The sequence below is a fragment of the Pseudoliparis swirei genome, chromosome 20, assembly GCF_029220125.1.
Source record: "Pseudoliparis swirei isolate HS2019 ecotype Mariana Trench chromosome 20, NWPU_hadal_v1, whole genome shotgun sequence".
NCBI classification, from domain to species: Eukaryota; Metazoa; Chordata; class Actinopteri; order Perciformes; family Liparidae; genus Pseudoliparis; species Pseudoliparis swirei.
In genome coordinates, this window is record NC_079407.1 from 12,843,487 (window position 1) to 12,858,373 (window position 14,887).

The window sequence follows — 14,887 nt, forward strand, 5'->3', positions numbered from 1 at the left end:
GAAAAGATCCAGACTGAGCTCCAAAAAAGTCATTTGGAGACTCCAAATGCACACATGGTAACCAAATGATATTATGAGACACTAAATGTGTTTTCCTTTACATGTTGATATGTTTCAACATATACTAATGGATATAACTTTGTAATAACCACTAATAACACTGCAAAATATAACTGACTCCAAGTGGAGCAGATTTATTGAGAAATATCATATACATATAGATATATGCTAGTGCTACATATATATACACACACATATATATATATATTTATATACATGCTCCAACCAAAAAAAGGTCACCCATTGTCAAAAATGTTGTGTGACAGAGTTGAAGCATAAGCAGCATTACACTAGTGAAGCTGTCCTCGACCTGCGTTTCCTCTGGGCAGCATCAGACAACTAGCTTACATTTTCTTTATGAATAAAGATAGATTATTATATGGCAACAACAGTACAAGTGCTCTGATTGGCTAATGGGTCGTCATGCCAGCCCCGTATTGCCCTCCTCACTGGTCTGATACGGATCCGTATTGTCCTCTGACGTCATTTTCAAAATGAGCGATATTGATCGTCATCAACAGCAAAGAGGAAATTCAGAAGCAGCAAAAATGTGTTATTGAAAGTGATGAAGGCTAAAAACTATAGTTTGAATCACTTGTGATGTTACCTTACTGTAAATTTATACTATTTTAGCTGAGCCGTGTTGTCCGTTTTCTACAAGAGTGATCATTGTAAGACTGGAACAGACAAAATAAAAAGACACATACAAAACAATGTGGCACAAGGATAGCATGACACCGAGAGCTAGCATTGTTAGCTTAGTTTAGCTGCTATTATTTAGCTGTTAATTCTCGTGACATTTATAAACATACTTTCAACATACTTTCGAAATTGTCTAAATGGCATTTATACAACACAAAGAAGATGTCTGCCTCTCCCTCTCTCTCTTCATTAAACATGACGTCAGTAAACAGCTGGACAATTAAGGCTTTGAAATCATGGATTTCGGGAGCCAAAAATAAAAATAAAAATATTTTTCCATTTGACCTGTAGGCATTATTTATCAATCTAGATTGTTTTGGTGTGAGTTGTGTGTCGTAGATATCGTCCATAGTCGTAGATGGGGAAATACATTTTTAATATTTTAATGGAAAATAGTATGTAGTGTAGAAAGTAATATCGCATAGTAATAACAAAGTGTGCTTTCTTAGTAATTGGAAAAAGCCAAATGTGTAACTTCTAGCATAATATTATCATATGACAATATTATCATATTTATAATATTATTATTTTTTTAATGTTACTCACTGCTGGATGTATAAAGAGCCAATTGTCTGTTTATAATATCACTATAACAAGTTAAAAGGTGGAGATATGTTAATATAGGTTTCCCAAATTCTGCTGCCCCTAAGTGAAAACTTCAAGTGACGTTTCTGCTGCTTTCAGTGCACTTGGGATTAAATCTCAGGTTCGTGCTTTCAACAATGTTAAATTCGAGGCCCCATTGATAATTGTACATTAGAGGCCTTTTAATACATTAAATATATGTCTACTATGTGTAGATCTGAATTGTCTGTTAAACATGTGTTTATTGTGTCCAAAATGCAGATATTCTACAAGTATTATTGTTTTTGTCAAAGAATTGAGGCAAATATAGTCCTAAAATGTGTGTGTTCTGTACGAGTATAGGGTTAAATTCACAAAGTCTGGCTTATGATACAATGAATATCATAATAACCTTTTATTTCATTTAGAGCAGAATTATCATCAAAGGTGAGTTTAGAATGTGGAGCTGTGAAATGGAACCATAGAACGGAATGTAGAATGCCCAAGCTGGAGGGACCAATGTTGTGATCAGACCCTTCAGAAACCCAGAGAGAGCAACAACCTTTTACCTGAACCTCCAAACCTTCACTTTTGAACTTTGAATCTTTAACCAACTCACATCCGTCCGAACTTGTGATACACACACATTTATTTCCAACATTTGCCGGAGAAAATCCCAACAGATCCCAACAAATCCCAGTGACGACATCTGCCAAACTCGGTGAGTAGCTTTTACTTTGCTGGTTGTTCTCGTATCATAACTTTCATCGAAATGTTACGGTTGAAGTGTTACATTGTGACTAAATGTTGTGTGCACATCTGCACTCCTCTCAGCTTTGAGTTCCTGGCAGCAGGTGTTACCTCTGGTGACCTCTGATGGGATGGCTTGACGCCCCGTCCCATCAGAACCGGGTAGTCACTGGAGACTTGCTCAGTTTGGGTTCCTCCAGCTACCTGGTGGAGTCCGTCCTCGGGCAGGGTACCTTCGGCACAGTTGCGAAGTGCATTAATATCACCGACAAGAAGACGGTAGCCAACAAAATGGTGAGACATCGTGGATATTTAGTCATGCAGGCCAGAGCAGATGTAAGAGAAGAAATGCCTACAATACAATGCGACAAGGGCGTGGTATCAAGTACAGGGCTGTGGTAACATGAGTGACAGCATATTAGAGAAGGCTGAGGACCTGCTTCAACTACGTTGCCCACAGGAAGCGTAAGTGCCCCGAGAATTCTGACTCAATACTTTGTATATGCCAGATTCACGCGAATTGCATTTGTGCCTCTCTCGTCATTCGTCTCATTCGCATCGTTCGTTTCATTCTGGTGCTATGTCATTTGTGTCATTCTGCTTCATTTGCCTCATTTGCTTCATTTGCATCATTCACGTCATTTGAGCCACTGCCGCCGAATCATTCGCAACATTCCCATCATTCGATCGATTTGCGTTAATCGTGTCATTCGCATCATTTCTTAGTCACTAGCGACAACTTTGTTTAGTGCCCATCCCATGAATCTGGCATATATAAAGTATTGAGTCAAGACTCTTGTGGTGCCTATGCTTCCTGAAGCTAACGTAGTTGAAGCAGGCCCTCAGTTATTCTGTCACTCGTGATGCCACGCCCCTGTAGTTGATACAACACCCTCCACGCCAGAAGTCCAATCCAAAAGTCTGACCCTGAAACAGAACGATCTGAAAGTGTAAAAAAACTGAACCTGAAATTTTTTTTAACCTGAACAAATAAGATTCAAAACTGTGCAGTCTCCTGGCTTCAATACGTTACTGAACACACAACACACACAAAAAACGTTGTACCTTTTCTGATGCTGCTAACTCTGTGATAACTTCCGCTTATACCTCTGCTAATACATCCACTAATACATCCACTTATAAAGTGTATGCTGTAAGTTTTCGCCGTCGAAATGTTGCAAGACCCGACTTGCAGCATTTATCGCGACTTTAGACATTGTGTGTTTGGGCTCTTCTTGTGAAAAATGCATAAGAAATAAAAGGAAATCTGTATTTTCTTTGCAAAGATGAGGATGTGTTGAATGCTGGGATACCAAACATGCCCATGTTTATTGACGTGGTCTGTGTGAGCAAGCCGTTCAAAGGGAAGCGGAGGGTCTTAAGGGCGGCGGGCGCCGTCCTCGGTGGAGTGGAAGAGGCATACCTTAAACTGTCTCTTAGTAATTCAAGTAAGTGGAGCTTCAGCAGAGTAAAATGTTATGAAACATATTGACTTTAGCATGCCATTTAAAAAGAGATGAGAATTAATCGATGCGATTGAGGGATAAATGTGCAGAGCAGTCCAACAAAGCTTTAACACATGAAACAAAATTATTATTAGAAACGTAGAAATGCTTGAAATGAGGACAAGAGTCGAGTATAAACTGCTGACTCACCTCTCTCACTTTCTTGATTGAGTTCAGACACAGCCTGTGAAAGTTCAGGTCCAGGCCCTGCAGAGTCTTTCCTTTAATCTGATAGCCCTCTGCAGTGAACATGTCTGATAGTGGGACAAAGGAGACAGGTGCGGTTAATGTTTGACAATGAGTTGGGCAAAGTGTTTAGGAGTGAGCTGGTGGTTTGCCTCAGTCTTTTAATATGACCCTTGACATGAGACATGGCATCTTGAGAAGGACTCTGAAAATCTGAGAAGCTTCTGAGTCCTTGAGCATCCTGAGGTCGAATCCTTTGCCAATTGGTGAGCTTCTCTTTGAATGCTCTCTGAATGGTGAATGGCTGGCGAAAGCTATGATTAAGCTCATTCCAGTCATCCCGATTGGATTCATCATCATTTCGGAAGAAAGTGCCATCTAGCACCCGATGTGCTGGACCACCGACGTATTTTTTCAGATAGTTCCTAAAATGGAGTGATTGTCCTTTGATGAGTGAGGTGAATGCTACTTTCCATTCAATGAATCATATTGGATCACCGCTGAAGGTAGATGGATCTGGAAGAGGGAGGAGCCTATTCAATGCTCTGCTGTCTTGAAAGATCTTAGTAAGAGAGGAAATGTCTATATGAGAGGCTGTTGCAACATGTGATAGAGGGGCTCATACCTTACGTCTTTATTTCGTTCCCTCTCTTTGTCGTACACCTTAAGTTTAGCTTGTGCTGCCCGCACTTGGAATACATGTTCACGATGACATCCTTACCTTTCTTCAGCTCTTCAATGAGAGGCCAGACTCTATGGCATGTACGTCTTCAGCTGATTGATTACATTTCTCGTACATGGAGAGCAAATTGTAAAATGTCCTTAAATATTAAGAAACCATGAATATAAAGAGTTTAAAATAAAATACAGCAATTGTCAGGTTTTCGTTCAAAATATGTACTATGTAGGAATGTGGGATTAACCCATTGAACAATTCAATTCAATTCAGTTTATTTGTATTACAAATTTGAATCTGTACACATAGACATCCCTGCCCCAAACCTCACATCGGACCAGGAAATAACCCTTCAGGGATGGACAGATGCAATATGAATATGACAGAGTGTGTCTCAACAGGACAAAGCAGAGTTAGTCCTGATTCAGCTCTGTCAAAGAGGAAGGTCTTAAGTCAAGCTCCTTAAGATATGATGGAGCATCACAGTGTCATCTGCATAACAATGAAAGGTCTAACAAGACCAGGACACTTCTTCAGGAGAGGTTTAATAACAGCCACCTTGAGATGGTCGGTAAACACCAATTAATTTGTAATGGTTATTAACGGATACATTTTCTTATTTAAAAAAATACCGAATTAATAAAAGCAGTTTTTAGCTTATGGTTAAAATACATATGTTGTAATACTTTCTGAATACATAATACAGTTCCACATAAAATGCTGTAAACCAGAGGTGTTGGGTTTGGGTTTTTTGTCAAGGTTTAATAAAGAAAGCTGCCATTGCAGTTTTCAGAGCCTCAGTTGACAACAATCCCACTAATGTGTCGACACTGGAACATGCATCCACACACTGACAGCCCTGCAGTTGGTCACCAGATGATCGATGGAATTTAGACAATACATTCAGTTATCATTGTTTCAGATCAATTCGTAAACATGTGTGATTCATACATTACATTATATTATGAACAGCAATATAAGATCAAGATGTGTGAACACAATGAAAGTTGTTGGAGAGGCTGTTAACTGTTAAAAAAGTGCCACATGTTGGAGGAACAGAGAGGAAAACTAACCCAACTCCAGTCTGATGCTCCAGCTTGTTCCTAGAGGGTGCTATGACAGAACCACTACACAATAAGACAGGATTCAGGCATCCATGTATTAACAGGTGTATGTATATATACACTACCGTTCAAAAGTTTGGGATCACTTAGAAATGTCCTTATTTTTCAAAGAAAAGCATTGTTTTTTTCAATGAAGATAACATTAAATCAATCAGAAATACACTCTATACATTGTTAATGTGGTAAATGACTATTCAAGGTGGAAACGTCTGGTTTCTAATGAAATATCTCCATAGGTGTATAGAGGCCCATTTCCATCAACGATCACTCCAGTGTTCTAATGGTACATTGTGTTTACTAATCACCTTAGAAGACTAACGGATGATTAGAAAACCCTTGAAAACCCTTGTGCAATTATGTTAGCACAGCTGAAAACTGTTTTGATGATGAGAGAAGCTATAAAACTGGCCTTCCTTTGAGCTAGTTGATTATCTGGAGCATCACATGTGTGGGTTCGATAAGACTCTCGAAATGGCCAGAAAAAAAGAACTTTCATGTGAAATTCGCCAGTCTATGCTTGTTCTTAGAAATTAAGGCTATTCCATGCGAGAAATTGCAAAGAAACTGAAAATTTCCTACAGCGGTGTGTACTACTCCCTTCAGAGAACAGCACAAACGGGCTCTAACCAGAGCAGAAAGAGAAGTGGGAGGCCCCGGTGCACAACTCAGCAAGAAGACAATTACATTAGAGTCTCTAGTTTGAGAAATAAACGCCTCACAGGTCCTCAACTGGCAGCTTCTTTAAATGGTACCCGCAAAATGCCAGTGTCAACGTCGACAGTGAAGAGGCTCCGGGATGCTGGCCTTCTAGGCAGAGTGGCAAAGAAAAAGCCATATCTGAGACTGGCCAATAAAAAGAAAAGATTGGTATGGGCAAAAGAACACAGGCATTGGACAGAGGAAGATTGGAAAAAGGTGTTATGGACAGATGAATCCAAGTTTGAGGTGTTTGGATCACACAGAAGAACATTTGTGAGACGCAGAACAGGTGAAAAGATGCTGGAAGAGTGCCTGACACCATCTGTCAAGCATAGTGGAGGTCATGTGATGGTCTGGGGCTGCTTTGGTGCTGGTAAAGTGGGAGATTTGTACCAGGTAAAAGGGATTTTAAATAAGGAAGGCTATCACTCCATTTTGCAATGCCATGCCATACCCTGTGGGCAGCGTTTGATTGGAGCCAATTTCCTCCTCCAACAGGACAATGACCCAAAGCACACCTCCACATTGTGCAAGAACTATTTAGGGAAGAAGCAGGCAGCTGGTCTGCTGTCTGTAATGGAGTGGCCAGCACAGTCACCAGATCTCAACCCCATTGAGCTGTTGTGGGAGCAGCTTGACCGTATGGTCCGCAAGAAGTGCCCATCAAGCCAATCCAACTTGTGGCAGGTGCTTCAGGAAGCGTGGGGTGAAATTTCAACAGATTACCTCAACAAATTAACAGCTAGAATGCCAAAGGTCTGCAATGCTGTAATTGCTGCAAAAGGAGCATTCTTTGACAAAAGCAAAGTTTGAAGAAAAAAATTAATACTTCAAATACAAATCATTATTTCTAACCTTGTCAATGTCTTGACTATATTTTCTATACATTTTGCAACTCATTTGATAAATAAAAGTGTGAGTTTTCATGGAAAACACGAAATTGTCTGGGTGATCCCAAACTTTTGAACGGTAGTGTATATATATATATATTATATATATCAGATTTGATCTGCTCGCCGGCATCATTTTAGATTATTCTAATCTTGTGAACAGAGTATTCTGACGGCAAAACTCCCAACAAAAGAGAAACACCATTTTGGCATTATAGTGAGGCAGCCCTTTAAAATCATTGGTGTACCTTTAACATTTAGTCAAAGCTTGAACCCTCAGTTGGACCTAAAACCTTTGAGATTATTAACAGAGAATCTTGAGATGGCAAAGACGTTCAAAATTCTTTTGTAAAATACTGATGCCACAATACAGGCACTGGACATGTTGACAGAATACGTAGAAACATGATGAGAGCAGGTACGTATAGATTTGATGAACTCGTCTTAAATGTCACTCTCAAATTATCTTTTGGCAAGAATCCAGGGAATTAGCATTACAATTACATTGGCACCACTTGAACCGATCTGTGTGCAGTGGGAGTTTGATTTAACGACCACTGAACTGATCATTCATTCGCTGTGTACATGGCAGATTCATACGAGTATACCATCACCGCCGGGGCGTCGCGATGATCTCGTAAATATGGGGCAGGTTGGCGAAGCTGCTGTACTCAGGGCTGAGATCTACGCTGTCGGGTCCTCCGGGACAAGAAAAAGTAAAGCGCTGTAGGAGTGAAGCCAGGAAGAGGAAGAGCTCCATGCGGGCCAGGGACTCTCCAACACAAGCTCTCTTACCTGAGAAACAAACCAGTAAGAATGAGAATATAAGATAAACAAAGATGATGGCAGGGGATTGGTTTGTCCTCTCGAACACATCAGAGCTCTGAAAAGCTGTTGAGCAGGCAGGTCGGCGAGTGAGTGATTAAAAGAAAAGAAAAACACATTTGCTGCATAATTTACCTGCAGAGAATGGCAGGAATGCTTGGTTTTTCTTAAAATTGCCTTTCTGGTCCAGGAAGTGCTGCGGGTTGAAGGACCACGGGGTCTCCCACTGTTTCTCCTCTCTCAGCACAGAGTGCAACAAGGGTATAATGACCGTCGCCTGTTGAGAAGAGACAGTAGGTTTTACGTCACCTTGAAACTTTAACAACACTTTTATGTGACGACATCGGGATACCTTGGGAATTGTGTAACCCCTGAACGAGATGTCCTGGAGAGCGTAGTGCGGGATGTTCATGGGGATGATGTCCATGAGACGCTGTATTTCATGGAGGACTGAGTCTGTAAAGGAGAGGGACTTCCTGTCCTCCATGTAAGGACAACGCTGCTGTCCAATCACGGTGTCGATCTCTTGCTGCATTTTCACTTCGGAATGAGGGGAGACACAAATGGAGTGAAGTACAACAAACGGAGCAGCAGAGGAGTTTCAAAATGTTCAGTTTCATCAGCAGTACATGCAACCGCTACGATGTGTGTAAAAATAATATTCCAAGTATCTGGATTTGTCACTGCCGTTTCTGGGACCCACCCTGGATTTTGGGGTACTTGATCAGCACACTCAGCGCAAACCTGAGAGTGGAGCTCGTGGTTTCAGTTCCTGCCAGGAACAGATTCAGCACCGTTGAGACCAGGTTGTCGTGGTGGAACTCGCTTGTGGGAACGTCTTTTTCCTAAGGAAACGAAACAAGAGCTCTTTGGTTACCGCCGACAATACAACCTGCTGCAGGATCACGATTCGGGATGTTCAGATGCAATGGAGGGAGCCGCGCACCTAGCGGTCTATGGTGCTTGGTGTTTACAGAACCGTTTGTTGTGACAGGGAATGTGTGCATTTGCATCCGTGAATAAGTACATTAATGAGTCAGCATGCTTGACATGTCCACGGTAAATGAAACAAAACTCTCAGTTCACATTATTCTGCCAGATGAACCGCGTTGGGTCAGACCTGAGTGAGTCGAGTGAGGAAGCAGTCGATGTAGTCTCTAGGTGAGCCGGGGTCCAGCGTGTCCTGGTGTTCCTGAATATTTTTGATTATGAACACTTTGAGCTCTTCAAGTCTGGCGAAAACTTTGTGCTGGCGACCCGGGAGCCACTCCATCAACCGAGGGAAGATGTTGTACAGCTGCGATGGGAGTGAAACCCTGTGAATGATGTGTTTTACAACCAGCCTCCATCTTTCTCTGAAAAGGACAAACTGAAAATAAATAATCAATATGGAAATGGTAGTTTCTGATAATTTCTAAACCTTGGTAAATATACTTTACACATAATAAACAAATCCAATTTATAAAAACAACTTTTAAAATGTATGTATATATGCAGACTATCTTTTACTCTGACCAAGAGACACCAAAAGAAACAAAACATAAACAACCAAATATTACCACTTTAACATAAACTAAAACACATTTACTAACTGCTACAGTCAGTAAATGTCTCTTACCTCACCGAAGGGACTGCTGCCGAACTTCAGGGTCTCCGTGATTGTCTTCAGGAGGGAGAGGAAGTGCTGGTCGTCGTAGCTGAAGCATTGGCCGAACACCATGCAGCAGATCACGTTGGACACGCTGCAGCTCAGGAAGTAGGTGGGATTGAAAGGCGTGGCTGGAGGAACAAAAACAGAGATGGGGACTTGGACTTGTGAGCATCTCTGGGTTTGAGAGGCTGGAGAAATGGGTTCATCAACAGTCGCTCATTAGTTAGAGATCTCAGGTAATTATACAATACATGTGTACACAAAAGGCTGCACATTGGTGGGGTGGCTAGCACGGGGCATAATACAGTGTTATTTTTCAGATTGCATTGCAATAGCCTGTTTAAAGTTATTATATACCAACTTATAAATATATGGGAGTGATAACTAGGGGCATATATGCTTTTAATTCCTTAGGTATAGCTCTGATGTGTTTCTAAGCAGACCAGTTGGCATCTAAAAGATGATACAAGGTCCATTACAACCAGAGGAGACTTGACTTGAACTTGCAATAAAAAGATTGTGAGCCTCTCTGGTGGTCAGAAAACTTTCCGCCTTACTGTTCCGCACCACTCGGACTATTCTGTCCCTCGTTTGCTCCGTCTACACTCAAAGGGATTTCTTTGGCAGTGTTACGTACACTGGTCTACATGTTTTGTATTGTGTTCTGTTTTGGTTTTGTGTTGTTGCTTTGTCTCTCCCTCCTGTTGTCATTCTCATACTTCAGACGTGCACACCTGGTTCCAGTCATCAAATCATCACACCTGTTCCTCATCACCAATCAACCATTCCCCTTTAAATAGTCCTGTGTTTGTTCAGAGTGGAGGGTCGGTCTTTGGTTGCTGTGGAGCTTTTGTGACCACCTCTACTGTTTAAATTGGTAGCAGCCTACTTTTGTTGTCTTGTTTAATTCCTTTTTGTTGTGCGCACAGGGTCAATGAGGACAGGTGAGATACCCCGGGGTTTACATTCTACATACACGTAGGTTTAGTTGTTGTTAATACCCCAGGTTAGAGTGAGCACCACCCACTGTACTTTTGGGTGCACAGCACCTGTAAAGGGGGGGGGGTGTGGGTTATGTTATTTTCTTTGGTGCCACTTACAGTCCTTGTTTGTCCTTGTGTTGCTGCTTGTTAATAAACTCTTTTTTATATAACTTTTCGTGTCCTCAACTGGTGTGACTGCATCCTCACATAAGCAAACCTGCTGCCTTATGTTGCGCCCCACCTCAAGCCACCAGGAGGCGTAACAGTCAGTGAGAGCATGAAGTCAGCATTATGCCCTCAGATATCTTAAAACAAGTTTAAAATCCAGTAAAATGCAGCACATGGAGAAATACACACCCAGGGCAACACACAAGGCACACGCATACCTTTGGTGTCATCTATGCGGGCCAGCAGGTGGGTGCTCTCCTCCTGGATCCACTCCTCCATCCCCTTGCGTCCCATCCCAAAGTCTCTCAGCGTCGTCAGGGTGAAACGTCGCAGTTGGCGCCAGCGCTCTCCGTTACTCATCGCCAAACCTTTGAAGATGTGGAAATGGTAGTTCGATGAACCTCACGAGTCATATGAAAAAGAAAAAAAAGTATTGCTTCTTACAGCGACAAACTCTGTCGAACTGGGACCATAAAACAAATAGCATTATAACAAATGGACTCACAAAAGCCACACAAAAATTCAAGAAAACATTGTTAGAGGTTATTTCAAGAGAACAGTCTTAAATATTTGGCCAGAAGAGATAATCAACACAAGGATTACAGCCTGGTGTTGAGGACACAGAATATTGGACTCAAACATATTGCTATGTTGCATATTATGACAACATTCCCATGTTACCATAGCTCCTGGTAACCCTCATAAGGAAAGGAATAGGTCCTCTGCCGGCAAAGTCATCTGCCCGGTCCACCAGTGCCTCCTTCACAGCATCAAACCCCACCAGGATCACGACGCGCTGAGGGCCCAGGTACACAGTCATCACGGGGCCATAGCTTTCACTGAGCTGGGGAGCAAAAAGCATGATTTTAGGTATTTTACAGACACGCAAGGAGCAAACTAAAGTAAACATACCCAGCGCACCTCACATATGACATAGAATTCTAGATCTTAATCTCAAAACTGTCAGGCCGAGATTCCGATCAGGACTCAATTGCTGAGGCGTCAGTGAGCAGTTTACTAATCACAACAAAAACTCTCCTAAGAGGTGGGTAATAACTTTCCAAAAAGGTTCGGTGGCTATGAATGTGGCCTTGGTGAACGACCATGAGACGAAACACTTTGGCACAGGACAGAGGGAAGACGCAGACTATAAGCACATGAGGGTAATGGGGAACAGGTGGAAACAATCAGGGATCAGGGGAGACAATCAGACCGGTGACACATGAGGAAGGGCAAGTGACCTGAAACGAGAGGAGAGTTAGCCTTCAAAATAAAACAGGAAGTTACGAGACAAAAACCCCAAGACAAGACAAGCTTCACCACGGTGTGACAAAAACTGCATCCATAACGAATATATAACAAAACAATAGGTTAAAGCAGAATATATATATATATATATATATACTGGTTTGTTTTAGTCAATAGAAATAAGAAGGGATAGAATTTTTAGCTAAGTTAGCCTAAACCTTGTGAATGATCCAAATGTAGCTATAGTTAGCCTTGTAAACATACACAACAGAACTTTTAGTAGTTTATCAAATATGTTATGGTTTCATTATCGGAAAAACTTTCTTGATAATTAAGCTGAGGGTGGATAGTTAAATGTGTGACGAAAGCATTGTCATCGTGAAACATGGGGAAAGTTTATGCACCAAAAAAACAAACATGTCACTTATTTTCTAGGACATGAGCAATTATTAACGAAATAAAAGACTTCAGGGACACAGAACATTATGACACTCATAAAGAATGAACATTTCAGTATTATATAATGCTACGGCTTATAGAAGTGCTAAGTTCTTGTTAACCTTTACAGAGGTGCAATAGATAAACCGTCCACTATCACCATTGACCCATTTAGTGTGTGTGTGTGTGTGATTTTTTTCTCATGGAGCAAAACAGGACTTCAAACTGCTTTTCGTTGAACAATGACAATAAGTAACTTTTAACCTTATACTTTGGGACATGCCTGGATCGAGCACATGAACAAAACAAATAATACACAATAAAAGTATATTAAATGTGCATTATTCTGTGTTAATGTGAGAATGTTTCAAATATTCATATTATGTTATACATAGTTGACATATTTCAAGAGGAATGTAAAAGTAATTCATGGGGACAGACAGGGATGTTGTTGCATTGACAGGAATAACCTTCTTTATGAATATAGACTGGGGAACAAACACGTGGTCCGCCTTTCGTGCGCACCTTCAGCATAGTTTTGAACGGAGCGCTTTTGTCCAGCTGCAGCAGGTTTCCTACGAATGGCAGACCGGTCGGTCCCGGAGGTAAACAAACGTGTCTGCGGCTCCTCAGCTTGAACAGCCAGAGTAAAGCAGAGATGAGCCCCACTAGAAACCATGTGACGGACAGCTCCATGCCGCCGCACGAGACGAGTGCTGATGCTCTCAAGGTGCCTCCTTTGGAAAGCGATCGACTGGTCGTGAATAGGGATGAGAATTGATACGATTTTAACGATTCCGATGCCTTATCGATTCCTGCTTATCGATTCGATTCCTTATCGATTCTTATTGGGCAAGGGGTGAAAAAAAGAGCACAAACGGGTTTATTTACATTAATTTTATTTTATATAATTTTCTATAATGCTGCACACACCATATACAGTATGTATACAAACACATTTACATTTTTTTAAATAACCAAAAACATTTATACATATTCCTCTTGAACTTAAATTAAAACTTACATAACTTAAATAAAATGTATTCTGTTTAATTTAAACATGTTCCTAGAAATTACAGTGCTCCTTCCTTTTTTAAAGGGTATATGAACTGAGCTGCCAAAAATGAAACTAGCAGTGGCAAATACCAAGTGTGCAACCATCAATTGTATGGATCATCAACAATTCTTGTGCAGAAAAATAAGCATGTCTGCTTTCTCCGGGAGGATACGCGATCTCTCAGGACTTATTGTGTCTCCAGCCGTGGAGAACACTCTCTCAGATGGGGTGGAGGATGCCTGAACACAATGATATGAGGAGGTGTACAAGACGCTGTAGCCCAGTGGTCCCCAACTACGGCCCGGGCCGGATCCGCCCTCCACATTTGGACCGGCCCCCTGAACAATACCAGAGACGCGTTCCGATTTATTATTATTTTCACCTGGCCCGCTGCCGTTGAGATTGCAGTGAGACGCGGAGAAAATGTGAAGTGGTGCTCTTCGCAATAAAACATCTTTGATGGGACATGTCGCGTCTCGGCCAATCAGCGTTCAGATGTCCACAGCGTTTGGGAAGTTGGGTTAGCTTGAATTTTAGTCCGCTACATCTACTGCTGTCACGCTGCACGGTGTAGCGGTACTAACGAAGTACCCGTATGTTAAAAACGATGTGATTTAGCATATTTTTAGTATCGATACTTCATTAAAAGAGCGATCAGAGCGCACGCAATGCTCCGCTCCGTTAAACGCTGTCTGCACGCGCAGTGCTCACAGTGAGCGGTGCGCGCATCGCTCAGCCGTGATGCGCGCACACAGGTGAGCACACTCTCACTAGCCAATGCCGGAGCTAAAATGTATGCTTCAAACGAAGGGACAGAAGATAACTTGATCGACTCCACACAATAAAGGCAAATTGCTTCACACAGTGAGTGGTTGTGATCACTTTTGAGGAGTTTACCTTGGACAGAAAGAAATGAAGCGCCGACGTTAGCTGAGCTGCTGCATGCATCGAACACATGACATTCCTGTCATTTAATTCCATGCTGTGTTCAAATGCTTATTCATTTTTGTTGTATTTCCTCCCTTCAACGAAATAGACTTTTTACACACGTTACAAGTGGCGTAGTTGTCATTTTGTCGTGTGAAAGAGCCAAACTTTAGAGCGCTTCTGCCTAGTTGCCATGTTTGCTGCAGTCTGAAGAAGAAACAAAAAAAGTTCGCGCATGCGCAACGCCACAGAGGACCGCTAGCAGAACCGTTAAAGAATTTGGCTGACGATCCCAAACAATCGGTTCACTGGGAACCGGTTCTAAAACAGAACCGGTTCTCGATTCCCATCCCTAGTCGTGAAACTATCCAGACAGCTGTCTCTGGGCCGTCAAACTTGTGCCTGGATTTCCTGTTGAAACAGAGGTTACCTTC

General features: G+C 41.7%; 1 protein-coding gene across 1 annotated transcript; it reads right to left on the minus strand.

Annotated features, from left to right (window-relative positions):
• Window positions 1–7,766: 7,766 nt before the first annotated feature.
• On the minus strand, window positions 7,767–13,165 carry LOC130210772 (cytochrome P450 2G1-like). Its single transcript, XM_056441259.1, has 9 exons — window positions 12,995–13,165; window positions 11,465–11,627; window positions 11,002–11,151; window positions 9,600–9,760; window positions 9,102–9,278; window positions 8,685–8,826; window positions 8,334–8,521; window positions 8,117–8,258; window positions 7,767–7,951 (listed from the first exon to the last, which is right to left on the minus strand). The coding sequence occupies exons 1-9, from the start codon at window positions 13,163–13,165 to the stop codon at window positions 7,767–7,769; spliced, it is 1,479 nt and encodes a 492-aa protein (XP_056297234.1).
• Window positions 13,166–14,887: the final 1,722 nt, after the last annotated feature.

Bases quoted from the DNA above. Each gene is read 5' to 3' on its own strand.
- LOC130210772 (XM_056441259.1), bottom strand. From the start codon at position 13,165: ATGGAGCTGTCCGTCACATGGTTTCTAGTGGGGCTCATCTCTGCTTTA. The intron at 8,522-8,684 runs GTGGGTCCCAGA...CTCATTCCGAAG, and splicing joins CAAGTACCCCAAAATCCAGG to TGAAAATGCAGCAAGAGATC. The intron at 7,952-8,116 runs GTAAATTATGCA...TTTGTTTCTCAG, and splicing joins ATTCCTGCCATTCTCTGCAG to GTAAGAGAGCTTGTGTTGGA.